Source organism: Podarcis melisellensis (genome assembly GCF_964234715.1).
Source record: "Podarcis melisellensis genome assembly, chromosome: 8".
Classification (NCBI taxonomy): domain Eukaryota; kingdom Metazoa; phylum Chordata; class Lepidosauria; order Squamata; family Lacertidae; genus Podarcis; species Podarcis melisellensis.
In genome coordinates this window covers 85,020,352-85,034,577 of record NC_138540.1, presented here as the reverse complement: position 1 = coordinate 85,034,577, position 14,226 = coordinate 85,020,352, and the positions used below count along the sequence as shown (strand labels likewise).

Below are 14,226 nucleotides of genomic sequence, written 5' to 3'. Positions count from 1 at the left end.
ATGGGTTTTGTGTGCATGAATGTAGGAAGGTAGAGGCATGTCCCCCTCCCCGCCCGCCCTCCCCTCTTCCCCATCGATGTGCACTCTTCTTTCCAACAATCTCTTTCATTCTCTCCTTCTACCTCTCTCTTTTCCGCCCTTCAGCCTTTTCTGCAAACTGGCAGCCCTAGTCAGGCACCGGGTCTCTCTCTTTGGTAAGCTGCATCCTTTCTCTGTTCCTGTCCTGGGGTGGGCAGGTGGTCTCAGCCTCCTCTCCTCTTCATTTCTCCTCCCTCTTGTCGGCTCAGTGGGGGGTTTCTTGCACCCACGAGCCTGCTCTCCCTCCTGCACCCTGACTTCCCTGCCCCTGTGCTACCTCAGCCATGAACAAAGATGCTGCCCTTTTGCTTCTCTCACCACCTGTATTTCTCTAGCCTGTGCATCTAGTCCATTTTCCTGACCCCAGGCCCTAAATCTGGGTCTTCTGTCTCCCTCCAGGGACGGATGCCGCTGCTGTGGTTAACTGCCTGCACATCCTTGCCCGCTCTTTGGATGCCAGGTGAGTAGTCAGTCAGTCAGTCCGTTTTATTGCACGTAGCCAAAGGCTGCCGCAATGTACACAGAATCATTCAACAATTAAAATATACTGGATTGATACAAAAAAACGTAAAACATTTATATTACCAAGACGTTACCTTCTCTAAACAGAGCTATAAAAGTACGGTAATATACAAGTTAAGACATTAAACAATAAAATTTATAAGCTAAAATTATCACATGGCCACTAATATATTAAAAAATAATGTTAATTAATACAATGTGCAATTATATTCAGAGTTTGGTGATAAAGATAGAATATAGCTTGATGTAGATAGGGTCAAATAAATTCATCTCCTTTACAGTTTTTGGTTACCTTGCTATATGCCATATTTTTCGCTCTATAAGACGCACCAGACCATAAGACGCACCTAGTTTTTGGAGGAGGAAAACAAGAAAAAATAATATTCTGAATCTCACAAGCCAGAACAGCAAGAGGGATGGCTGCGCAGCAATTCCTCTTGCTGTTCTGGCTTCTGGGATAGCTGCGCAGCCTGTATTCGCTCCATAAGACGCACACGCATTTCCCCTTACTTTTTGGGAGGGAAAAAGTGAGTCTTATAGAGCAAAAAATACGGTAATTTGCGCTAATGTTCCTAGCAGCAGTTGCAAAGAGTGCTACACGCCAGGTCACATACTTATCTGTGTCTGCGAGGAGATATAAAATCATGTCAGAGGGGTTCTGGCCAGGGGACCTTGTCATTATAGGTGCTAAAAATCTTTCTCTTGCTTTATTATATAAACCAGGTGAGTAATAATCCCAAATAATCCCTCACATGTGCACACCTGGGGAGAAGACCTATAAAGATGCATGGCTCACAGACGATTGCCTCTCCTCTCTGTTTTGTGTGAATGAATGAATTTAAATAATGTGTATCTGCATTCACCAAAATGTTTTCTGCAGAGTTTGCACATAGATGCTTCTTGTTATTTTTGTTTCCAATTACGTTCAGTTGTTTACGGTCTAGATTTTGTTCTATTCTTAACTCTCCTGTTAAATGTTTGATTGGTTATGTTTCTTATGTAGCATAGGAACATAACCAAAAAGATTTTTTATGTACAAAAAAAAGATTTTTTAAAACTGCAGCTGCTTTAGATGTTTTTAGCTATACCTGTTTTTAGAATGTTTTTAGTGGTTTTTTTTTTTAGAATGCTTTTAAAAATTGCTTGTGATGGATGTGTTTGCCGCCCTGGGCTTCCTTGGCAGGAAGGCAGGATAAACCGTAATGATAATAAATGTAAAAAGTAATAAGTGCATCCATCAAACAGTGTTGATGGGTAAATTGACCGGGCAAATGCGAGGACAGAGACCAATGGCTTCATTGACGTTTGGCCGTGCTTTGATACATATGTCACACAAAGAGAGCATCATGCAGGCCACCCAGTGAACATGGGCATATCTGGGAGGACATACCGGGTTGAGGGGCAAATGATTCTTTTAATGTATGATCTGACTACACATTTTTGTGTGCTGGTAAATTCAAGTGCTTCTTCCTGCGATTGGGAGTTTGGAAGTGTTTCCTACACTGCCTGGTTACAGTTGGGGACACATTTGTTTGGGTTTTTTTGTTGTTATCTATTTATCGTATTGTTATTGAATAATAAGTGGGACGTGGGTGGCGCTGTGGGTTAAACCACAGAGCCTAGGACTTGCCGATCAGAAGGTCGGCGGTTCGAATCCCCGCGACGGGGTGAGCTCCTGTTGCTCCGTCCCTGCTCCTGCCAACCGAGCAGTTCCAAAGCATGTCAAAGTTCGCCAGAAGCTGTTTAGTCATGCTGGCCACATGACCCGGAAGCTGTACGCGGCTCCCTCGGCCAATAAAGCGAGATGAGTGCTGCAACCCCAGAGTCGGCCACGACTGGACCTAAGGGTCAGGGGTCCCTTTAGCTTTTACCTTATGGGATAATAAACCCAATTAAATGTTGCCACTCTAATGAGGCGGTATGTAAGACCTCTTCGCTCGTAACCCTGTGCTAATCTGATCCCGGCACCTCCTCCCTGCAGGACAGTGATGAAATCGGGGCCTGAGATTGTGAAGGCCGGCTTGCGCTCTTTCTTTGAAGGGGCCTCGGACGACATTGAGAAGATGGTAGAGAACCTCAAGCTGGGCAAAGTCTCGCAGTCCCGCACCCAGGTCAAGGGCGTGGGCCAGAACATCACCTACACCACCGTGGTCCTGCTGCCGGTGCTGACCTCCATCTTCGAGCACATCGCCCAGCACCAGTTTGGGGATGACGTCATCTGTGAGCAAACGTTTGAGGCAGCAGGGGGGATGAGTGGGTGGAGCTGGGCTTTGAGTCATGGATAGGCCTGAATAGGTTGGCTGCTGTTAGCAATGCAACCAGGCCTTGAATGAGCTGATCGCAGCAGGGCAAGGATGGTGAATTAGGGGTGAGGAAGAAATTTGGTCCGCTCTGCATTTTAATGGAAACCTAGCTGTTTTGTGCTCCTCAAAACAATACAGTGGTACCTCGGGTTACATACGCTTCAGGTTACAGACTCCGCTAACCCAGAAATACTGCTTCAGGTTAAGAACTTTGCTTCAGGATGAGAACAGAAATCATGCTCCGGCGGCGCGGAAGCAGCCGGAGGCCCCATTAGCTAAAGTGGTGCTTCAGGTTAAGAACGGACCTCCAGAATGAATTAAGTACTTAACCCGAGGTACCACTGTACACGAATCCGAAACGTGGCTATCCTTTGAAATTTGCACTGCTTCGAATTTTGTGAAGCGGCTTCCCAACCAATTATCGTGTGCCCAAATACATATATGAGGGGAAAGGCACGCACAAAGATCCATGTATCGGTGAAAATAACATACATACAAATGAAGAAGCATTTTATTAGCCGGGAAGTTTAAAAAAATAAAAATACATGAAGCCGAACAGCATAGAAATCTGCATATATTAGGAGAAACCAACTTTAAGGAAGACTTGGTGAAATAATAATGGTTGCAAACTGTTGTGGAAATGTGCTTCATCGAAAACTGAGAAATTGAAAAGGACAGGTTTGGCCATCGCTAGTGTAAATGGAGCCTAGTTGTTGTTGTTTTTTAAAAAAACAAACACTTTATTGAATTGCAGTAACAGAAATCAAACAATATCACAAGCAAAAAAAGAAAAATAACAAATTGCACAAAAGAAAAAATGAAATAAAAATAACACACCAAAAATACATAAAAACATTGACTTCCCTCCACCCAGTTTTTTGGGGGTGTAGCAGAGGTGGTAGGGAGGGGCCTGGTGGTCTTGGCCAAACCCCAGTATATATCCCAGATGATGTCGTTGGGGAAACAGGAGGTTCATATCTCTGACAACAGAGAACTTTAAGAAGGAGAAGCTGTATGTATCTGGTCCTGAAACCAACACCCATTTTTCTGTGTGTCCCCACAGTGGATGACGTGCAGGTGTCCTGCTACCGAACTCTATGCAGCATCTATTCCTTGGGCACTACCAAAAACCCTTATGTGGAGAGGTGAGTGCATTGTCACGAGAATCTTGAAGCAAGGGGTCTGTGCGCAATTGGGGGAGGGGGGGCGATACTTATGCCCAAAGGAGCTAGAGCCCACACTGAAGTTCACACAATCAGGGTGGGGAACATAATTTGGAACCCAAATCACCCGTTGTGGGATGAGCAGGGCTTTGCAATGGAAACAAAGAGCACCGTTCGCTTTCTTTTCTTTCTTTTTTAAAATCCTTTTTATTGATTTTCCAATAAAAAACATCCAATTAATATATCCAATCATAAATAAAAAACTAAAATAAAAAGACCAAATTATAGTCCAAATTATAATTATTAATTTTTCAGAGCTCCCCAGGGTCTGGATCTCTGAAGCTTACCGTATTTTTCGCTCTATAGGCTGCACCTTATTTTAGAGGGGGAGAACAAGAAAAAAAAATTCTCCCCCTCTCTGCTCCACGCCCCTTCAGCGAAGCGGCAGGAGAAACGGAGCCCCTTCCATTTCTCCTCCCGCTTGGCTGAAGGGGCGTGGAGCAGCTCTCCCTCTCTGCTGAAGCCAGGAGAGTCTTGATCTCCCGGCTTCAGCAAAAGGAACCCGAAGCCTCCGGAGTGCAGCGGGACCTCCTGGTGTGTTTCGGAGGCTTCAGGCCGCTATCCCTGAAGCCTGGAGAGCGAGAGGGGTCGGTGCGCACCAATCCCTCTCACTCTCCAGACTTCAGCGAATGCAACGCAAAGCCTCCGGAGCGCAGAGGGAGCGCTCCCTCTGTGCTTCGTAGGCTTCGTGTTGCATTCGCTGAAGCCAAGGAGCCTGCATTCGCTCCATAGGATGCACACACATTTCCCCTTAGTTTTTGGAGGGGGGAAAGTGCATCCTATAGAGCGAAAAATACGGTATCTCCACATCTCAGTCCTGCCTCTACTCGTTGTTTCCATATTTTCCACATCTCGATTTTGATGCTTTATAATTCTCCGTCCCTAAGTCCACGATTCTCAATCATGTCAAACTTATACTTTCACACAGCTTTATTAGTACATATTTTTCCAACTGCCTTTTTATCAGCGCAACTTCCTCTGACTCCATTCCAATCTGGGATGCTGTCCAAGTCTGTTATCTGAAGTTTAATGGCGCAGCAACTCCCAGTCATTAATTGTCCAAACCTTCCTTTTGAGCTTTATTGAACCAGTACCTTCCAAGTTAAATTGTTAGGCAGAGCACCTTTCGCTTTCAGTGCCTCTCACTTCTCCTTGTCTGTCTCCTCCAACTCTGCAGGCAGCGTCCGCAACTTGGTGAATGCTTGGCCCGGCTGGCAGCAGCAATGCCCGTAGCCTTCCTGGAGCCTCATCTCAACGAATACAACCCCTTCTCCGTTTACACAACCAAATCACCCAGGGAGCGAGCAAGTGAGTGCCTCTTTCCACCTGCCTTTCAATAATAATAATAATAATAATAATAATAATAATAGTAATAAGAATTTATTATTTATATCCTGCCCATCTGGCTGGGTTTCCCCAGCCACTCTGTTTTTGTTTTAAATAACTTTTATTCAAAATTAAAACAAAGCATATTATCCAGAAACATATCATCCTTACTCCCCCCCATTTTACCCCTCCCCTCCCTCCCCCCACAGAACTCACCCCCCACCCCCCGACTTCACTCAGTTCCAGTCTTTGATTTCTCTAAAAATGCTGTTTTCTGCATGTTACACAGTTGTATAAATCCTCAAACTATTTAGCTGATTATTATCAATAAAAAGTTTGTGAATGTTTATTCAAAACCAGCCAAGGAGTCCAGTTTCCTTTGTTGTATCTTCAAATACTTTGTAAAGGGTTCCCCTTTTTCTTTAAAGTCACAGTTATCCTTGTCCCGTAGCTTGTGTGTCAGTTTTGCCAGTTCTGCATAGTCTATCAATTTTTCTTGCCATGATTCTTTAGTTGGGGTTTCTTCAGTCTTCCATCCTTGTGCTACCAGAACTCTCGCGGCCGTTGTCGCATACATGAAGATGTTTTTCAGCTTTGGGGGCAGACCTTTCCCTACAATCCCTAATAAAAAAGCTTCAGGTTTTTTAACAAATGTTAAATGGAACTGTCAGAGCCACCCGTCTGGTCCCAGCTCACAAGAGACCCAAATCCGATCCAGTTTATTTACAAAAAGCCTTTATTGAAGATCATTGCTCCATTTACATTCCATCTTTGTGACTCTACGTCTGTAACGTCAGACCGCTGAAGTACCCTCTGAATCCGTACCGCCTCTACACCAATTTAAGAGGCTTGTGCTGGACCACCTCTTCCTCTCCTTCCTTTTCCGCAGGGTCTTTCTGCCCCCCTGGGTTCCCCCTCGCCGGGACTCGCCCGAGGCTGAATCCTCTGACGCCTCTGCCCCCCTCCTTCTCGCTTTGGGGCCGGGCTCCTCCCCAGGGCTCTCCTCACTTCCGCGCGCCTCTACATTTGAACTTGGCGCGCGTACGTTGCTTCTGACCTTTCTCTCGACCGCTACACTGCTCCCGGTGCTGCTCTCCACCCCTTCCGGCTGAGCGTCCTGCTCCGATCTCCTTCCCCTGTCTCCTTCTTGCTCTGCTCCCTCTGACACACTGGTAACTCCACCCCCTTCACTCCGTTCCGGCTGAGAAGCCGGCTCCGGTGCCCAACTCGCACTGGAGCTTCTCCCTTCGCTCCCCTGCTCCTCACTGCTTCCCCCTTGGCCTCCCTTTGGTCTGACCAGGGGGGCCCCCTTTTGGGAGTCCTCTGACTCACTGGACAGACTCATGGACGACCTTTGGTCATCATCATCCTCCTCCTCATCTCTCTGGGATTCTTCCCCCTCGCTCTCTGTCTCCTCCCCCATCTGCTCTTCTCTCCCTGAAACCCTGACATCCATCCCCCCCTCGAAGCCCCCCCTTCCCCCCTCCCGCTCGGCGGGTGCCGGTTGTGGAAACTGCGGCTCTTCGGGGGTAGGCTCAGGATACAGGTCGTCTACGTCAATGTTCTCTGCTGGCAGTTCTGTGTGTGTGTGTTCGAACTCGGGTTCTTCACCCAAAGCCATCTCAGTCTCTTCTTCCATTGCTACTTCCTCTGGTGCTGCCCGCCAAGGCCCCATCATCCACCTCTTACGCCATTCCTCCTCTGGTTGCTCCTCCCACCAATCCGAAGGTAGTGTGTCCACTCCCGAACACGATCCCCTGGGCGGGCTCGATTCTGCTGTTCTTTCCTCGGAGGAAGAGAAACCCCTGAACGTGCTATCTGACAATGTGGGTGTGAAAAGCCAGTCATCAAAGTACTCAGCTGGCATGGGTCTATGTGGGAAAAGTGCATGGAACTCTTCTTTCAAAAGGGGTTCGTCTAACGCGTAGCCCGGCACCCAACTATTGGCAGTGGCTGGGGTGCCCTCTCTGGCGAGAAAGTATTCAACCCCCTCTGCCCCCCATCTCGAGTCCAGTATCTCTGTGACCTCGTTGAGGGGTTCGGCCCTAGGCGACCCCCCCCCCTCTTGGGTGACTCTTTGCGTGGGTCTGGTACTGTTTCTGACTCTTGAAACCTATGCGGGGCCTTGTAGGGAGTGAGCACCGACCTATGAAAGACCGGGTGTACTCTGGAGCCTTCTGGAAGGGCCAGGCGAAATGCTACAGGATTGATCCTAGCCTCAACTTGGTATGGTCCTAGCTGCCTGTGTCCTAGCTTCTTCTTGGCTAACGATTTGGCTGGCATCGCTTGGGCCGCTAACCATACCCAGTCCCCCACCTGGATGTCTTCTCCCGCCCTTCTGTGTTTGTCCGCCTGCACCTTATAGGCTTGTTTGGCCAGCTCCAAATGTCTCCTCAGCTCCTCGTGCACCTCTTGCAACTCTGCTGCAAACTGGTCGGCCTCTTGCGGCACTCCCTCTCCTGGTGCTATAAGCCTCGGAAAGGTTCTGGGATGACGGCCATTGTTCGCGAAGAACGGCGTCACCCCCGTCGATGCGTGCTTCGTGTTGTTGTAGGCAAACTCAGCCATCGGCAGGTAGTCCACCCACGCTGCGGGTCGCTGATTGGCGTAACACCTCAGGTACTGCTGCATGATCGCGTTGACCCTCTCTGCTTGGCCGTTGGTCTGTGGATGTCTCGCCGACACTAGGTCGATCTTGATGTGCAGGATACCCAGAAGCTTCTGCCAGAAGTTGGAAACAAATTGGCGCCCCCTGTCGGACAGGACGGACTGTGGTAGTCCATGCACTCTGAACACATGGTCGATGAAGAGTTTGGCGGTCTGTTCTGCCGTCGCCACCTTGGCACAAGGAATGAAGTGTGCCATCTTGGTGAACAAGTCCACAACCACCAGTACCGCCGTCTTGCCCCTGGAGCTGGGCAGGTCAGTAACAAAATCCAGGGCTACCCTCTCCCACGGCTGCTGCGGCGTCTCCAGCGGTTCCAGCAATCCCGCTGGCTTCTGGTGTACTGGTTTGGACCTCTGACAGGTGTCACATCTGGCGACGTAATCCGCCACCTCTCCCCGCATCTGGGGCCACCAGAAGTCCCTGGCCACTAATTCTATTGTCTTCTCCTTGCCGAAGTGGCCCGCACTGGGGGCGTCGTGCAATTGCTGCAGAACCTTTGCGCGAAGCTCGTCGTTCGGCACGTAGAGGGCACCCTTGCGAGTCAAGAGCCCGTCTCGCAACTGGAACTCATCGTCTCTCTGCGACCCGCTGCGCAGCTCCTCCATCTTGGATTGTGCAAATTGATCCGCTCGCAACGTGCGTCGCACCGCGTCCAGATCGACTGCGATGGCTGCGCACGCCCACGCCTGCGGTGTGAAAATGTGCTTCGCTGCTATTGGTGCCGTCTCCTCAAGGTATTGCGGTTTCCTGGAGAGAGCGTCGGCTATAACATTGGAGTCCCCCGGAATGTATTCTATTTTGAAGTCGAAATCCGCAAAGAATTCTGCCCAGCGCATGTGTCTTTGGGTCTGCAGCTTCGCCGTTCGCCAATACTCTAAGTTCTTGTGATCCGTGCGCACCTGCACTGTGTGCTTGGCTCCTATGAGGAAGTGTCGCCACGCTTTGAAAGCTGCATGAATGGCCAACAGCTCCCTGTCCCATATGGTGTAGTTCTGCTCCGTCTTGCTGAGCTTCCGGGAATAGAAGGCGCCCGGCCTCCAATTGCCTTGCGGATCCTCCTGCAGAAGGACGGCTCCAACCGCTCTGTCTGACGCGTCGGTTTCTACCCGCATGGGCCTGCCGGGATTCACGTGCAGTAGCTGTTCCTCGGAGGCGAAGAGGCTTTTAAGCTTCCGAAAAGAGCGCTCTGCCTGTTCCGTCCAAGCGAACTTCTTCTTCTTGGAACTGAGGGTGTCCGTGATTGCTGCCGTCTCCTTTGCAAAACCTTTGATGAATTTGCGATAAAAATTGGCAAATCCGATGAATCTCTGGACTTCCTTCCGATTGCGTGGGCTCTTCCAGTCCAACACCGCTTGGACCTTGACTCTGTCCATGGCCAGCCCCTCGTCGGACAGCTTGTAGCCAAGGAAATCCACCTCCGTCACATCAAACTGGCATTTCTCCAACTTGGCGTACAGCCTGTGCTCCCGCAACCTCTGTAGGACCTCCTTTACATCCTTCTCGTGAGCTTCCGGCGATTCCGAGAAAATCAGGATGTCATCGAGAAAACATACACACTTCTTGTAGAGGAGTCCCGCCAGCACGTGATGCATAAATGCTTGGAAAACGTGGCTGCCATTTTGGAGACCAAACGGCATAACTCTGTATTCATACGTGCCCAGAGGCGTGAACATGGCAGTCTTCCACTCATCGCCCTTCCGAATGCGGATGAGGTTGTACGCTCCACGCAAATCCAACTTGGTGAAGATCTTACCCTTCCCAACGGTCGCTAGGAGGTCGTCAATCTTGGGCATGGGGAAGGCCTTGGGCTTAGTCAGTCTGTTTATGAACCGGTAGTCCACAATGAGTCTTTTTTGGGGCGTGTCTTTCTTCTTCACAAAGAAAACAGGACTGCCTCCCACTGCTTTGGATTCCCGGATGAACCCGCGTTTCAGATTATGCTCTATGAACTCTCTGAGCTCTTGCATCTCGTCCTCAGACATGGAATACAGCTTTGCAGTTGGCAGTTGCGCCCCCGGCACCAGGTCGATCGCACAGTCGTAAGGCCTGTGAGGCGGCAACTTGTCAGCTTCTTTCTCGCATAAAACCTCCAAGAATCCTTCGTACTTGTGAGGCACTGCCTGCACCATGCCCAGTTGCAGCTGCTGCTCAGCCCCCTCCTCCTGATTGGTTTGGATGCAATGCTGAGCACAATACGATGAGCAGAAGGTGATTTGCCGCTGGTACCACGCTACAGCGGGACTATGCCTCTCCAGCCAACTCATGCCCAACACAATGGGCGTGTCTGACAAGTGGGTGACATTGAAGCTAATGACTTCTCGATGGTTTCCAATCTGCATCACCATGGGAGGCGTCTGCTGCACAACTTGCCCTCCCAGCAATTTCCTGCCGTCCACCGTGACCACGTTCAGAGGCGTCGTTGCAGGCAGGAGCGCTATGCTATGCTGCTTGACAAATTGTATTCCCACAAAATCCGCATTGCTTCCTGAATCAATCGTGATGGGAACTTCCAGGGAGTGTCCATTCGGCAGCTGAAGGGTTGCAGTGAGTTGCACTGCTGGCTTGGGTGGTAAAGGGTCTGTGCGTTGCAAGGGTGCTGGGGACTGTTCTACAGATCCGCCTGGCTGAGCCCCAGTAGCTCCGCTTCCAGCCAGGCACTGTCGTTTCCCTGAGGCTGCTCTCTTTGCACCACTTCCGCTGCCACCGTTGCTAGAGCTGCAGTGTGTTTTTGGAGCCTCTGGGGGCACTCTTTCGCCATATGGTGTGCACTGTCACAGATGTAACATTTCCTGGTCCCTCTAGGAGGCTTCGCCTTCACTGCACCGGAAACAGGGGCTCTGGATGGTGTCTGAGCCCTAGCACCACCAATTTCCATCGGCTCTTCTCCCTGCCTCCCCAAGGGCGAGGGGTGCGTCTGGCTGAAGTCCCTGGGGACAAAAGGGGGGGTTCTCGCTGGTGCACGCGCCTGGGGTCCCTCCCCCTCGTGCCACGGGCGTCCCTCATGTCGTATTCCGATTGCCAAAGCCCTCTGCACTACGTCTTCTAGGGTCTGGGGTCTATCTCCTCTGGCGATCTCATCCTTGACGGGGGGGCTAAGACCTTCCCAGAACAGATCTCTTACTGGTTTACTATCCTTCTCCCAGCCCAACGCAGTTAGTAACGCAAAGAATCTGGAATGATATTGACGTACAGTGGCTTTGCCTTGCCGCAGTCCGTGCATCTGCCTACGAGCAATATCCACATCCACAGATGACTGGAAACAAGCATCCATCGCTTTAATAAATTCATCAGAATTGCGGCGGGCAGGGCCATCTTCGCGCCACAAATTGCGCAACCAAGCTCTGGCCTCCCCATGCAAATGCGAAATTATGAACCCCACTTTTTCCTCCTCATCCTTAAAATCATGACGAAGCAAATGCAGTGCATACACGACGTCTGCTCTGAAGTTAGGGTAGTTTTGCAGGTTGCCATCAAAGTGCGTAACTAGGGCGCCCCCCCGCCGTCCAAGTGCAACTCCCTCCGATCTGGAACCCGGGACCCCTGCCCCTCTTGCATGCTCCCACCTTGTTCGCAGGTCCTGGCAAGCCTTCTCCAGTTCGTCATTCTTCTTCTGAGATGCAATGACTGCAGCTGTGAGGTCGGTAACCTGCTTCCTCAGCGTAAGCAGCTGTTCCTCCGTGCTCATGGCTGCTCCCGTTGGTGAGCTTTGCAAAAAAAAATTTTTGCGTTCTTGGGAGGGTACTTACTGTCAGAGCCACCCGTCTGGTCCCAGCTCACAAGAGACCCAAATCCGATCCAGTTTATTTACAAAAAGCCTTTATTGAAGATCATTGCTCCATTTACATTCCATCTTTGTGACTCTACGTCTGTAACGTCAGACCGCTGAAGTACCCTCTGAATCCGTACCGCCTCTACACCAATTTAAGAGGCTTGTGCTGGACCACCTCTTCCTCTCCTTCCTTTTCCGCAGGGTCTTTCTGCCCCCCTGGGTTCCCCCTCGCCGGGACTCGCCCGAGGCTGAATCCTCTGACGCCTCTGCCCCCCTCCTTCTCGCTTTGGGGCCGGGCTCCTCCCCAGGGCTCTCCTCACTTCCGCGCGCCTCTACATTTGAACTTGGCGCGCGTACGTTGCTTCTGACCTTTCTCTCGACCGCTACACTGCTCCCGGTGCTGCTCTCCACCCCTTCCGGCTGAGCGTCCTGCTCCGATCTCCTTCCCCTGTCTCCTTCTTGCTCTGCTCCCTCTGACACACTGGTAACTCCACCCCCTTCACTCCGTTCCGGCTGAGAAGCCGGCTCCGGTGCCCAACTCGCACTGGAGCTTCTCCCTTCGCTCCCCTGCTCCTCACTGCTTCCCCCTTGGCCTCCCTTTGGTCTGACCAGGGGGGCCCCCTTTTGGGAGTCCTCTGACTCACTGGACAGACTCATGGACGACCTTTGGTCATCGTCATCCTCCTCCTCATCTCTCTGGGATTCTTCCCCCTCGCTCTCTGTCTCCTCCCCCATCTGCTCTTCTCTCCCTGAAACCCTGACAGGAACATTTTCTTCAATTCGTTGTATATCATTTCGGTTTCCCCAGCCACTCTGGGCGGCTTCCAATAGAATATTAAAATACAACAGTCTGTTAAACATTAAAAGCTTTCCTTGAATGTGTAGGTCGTTTTGCACCAATCCAGGGGTTTCATGCCCTCCCTTTTGCACCCCCAGTCCTAGGACTTCCAAACCGCGTGGAGGAAATGTGCCCAGACATTCCTGTCCTGGACAAGCTGATGAAGGACATCAGTGGGCTGGCGGAGTCAGGGGCCCGCTACACCGAGATGCCCCATGTGATTGAGGTCACCCTGCCGATGCTCTGCAACTACTTGCCCCGCTGGTGGGAGCGGGGCCCTGAAACCAACCCCCAGGGGCCCTGGTGCACGGATGTGACCTCCGACCAACTCAACACCCTGCTGGGCAACATCCTGAAGATCATTGTCAACAACCTGGGCATCGACGAAGCTTCCTGGATGAAGCGGTTGGCAGGTACGGAGGGTCAGAGGATGTGAAGAATAATAATAATAATAATAATTTTATTATTTATACCCCGCCCATCTGGCTGGGCTTCCCCAGCCACTCTGGGCAGCTTCCAAAAAAATATTAAAATACTGTAATACATCAAACATTAAAAGTTTCCCTAAACAGGGCTGCCTTCAGATGTCTTCTAAAAGTCTGGTAGTTGTTGTTCTCTTTGACATCTGGTGGGAGGGCGTTCCACAGGGTGGGTGCCACTACCAAGAAGGCCCTCTGCCTAGTTTCCTGTAACTTGGCTTCTCGCAATGAGGGAACCACCAGAAGGCCCTCGGTGCTGGACCTCAGCATCCAGGTACAACGATGGGGGTGGAGACGCTCCTTCAGATATACTGGACCGAGGCCGTTTATGTGGGATTTGAGGCACTTTTTCTCATCCGAAGCCCCATCTTCTTAATTCTTCCCCACGTAGTCTTTGCTCAGCCCATCGTCAGCAAGGCCAAGCCGGAACTGCTGCGCTCCCATTTCATTCCAACCATGGAGAAGCTGAAGAAGCGGTCTGGAAAAGTGGTGGCTGAGGAGGACCAGCTGCGGCTGGAGGCAAAGACCGAGTCAGAGGACGCCGAGCTGCTGATCAGGGACGAGTTCTCTGTGCTCTGCCGCGATCTCTACGCCCTATACCCCCTGCTCATCCGCTACGTTGACAACAGCAGGTACTTCGGATTTTGCACAGGGTGTTAACGCTTGCATGCAACACAGGTTTACAACAGAGGTGGGGAACCTTAGGCCTAGGGGCCAAATGCGGACTCCAGGTCTCTCTCTCTCTCTCTGGCCCTCTCCCCAGGCCACACTCCCTCTTCCTGGGCTTCACCCCTCACCACCCTGCTACACACATCCCTGGGTCCTTGAACTTTACTGCTGCATTGTTTGAACATCAGTCTAGTCCTCACATAAATTCTGCTAGGTTAAATAATAATAATAATAATAATAATAATAATAATAATAATACCTTTATTGTCAATGAACAACCTGTGTACAATGAAATTAACCGAGCCTCCCTCCCCCTACACAAACACTCAATCTCATTTCACTCTGTGTGCT

At 50.6% G+C, this 14,226-nt stretch overlaps 1 protein-coding gene across 9 annotated transcripts in view; it reads left to right on the top strand.

The window, feature by feature from the left end:
* RYR1 (ryanodine receptor 1) overlaps positions 1-14,226 on the top strand; it is a 213,709-nt gene that overhangs the window by 133,083 nt on the left and 66,400 nt on the right. For all 9 annotated transcript variants that reach the window (XM_081921856.1, XM_081921862.1, XM_081921863.1 and 6 more), the window contains exons 61-67: positions 145-194; positions 478-538; positions 2,582-2,820; positions 3,967-4,048; positions 5,304-5,434; positions 12,826-13,140; positions 13,598-13,838. In XM_081921856.1, coding sequence (XP_081777982.1) covers positions 145-194; positions 478-538; positions 2,582-2,820; positions 3,967-4,048; positions 5,304-5,434; positions 12,826-13,140; positions 13,598-13,838 — 1,119 coding nt within the window. The remainder of the gene's footprint in view (positions 1-144; positions 195-477; positions 539-2,581; positions 2,821-3,966; positions 4,049-5,303; positions 5,435-12,825; positions 13,141-13,597; positions 13,839-14,226) is intronic.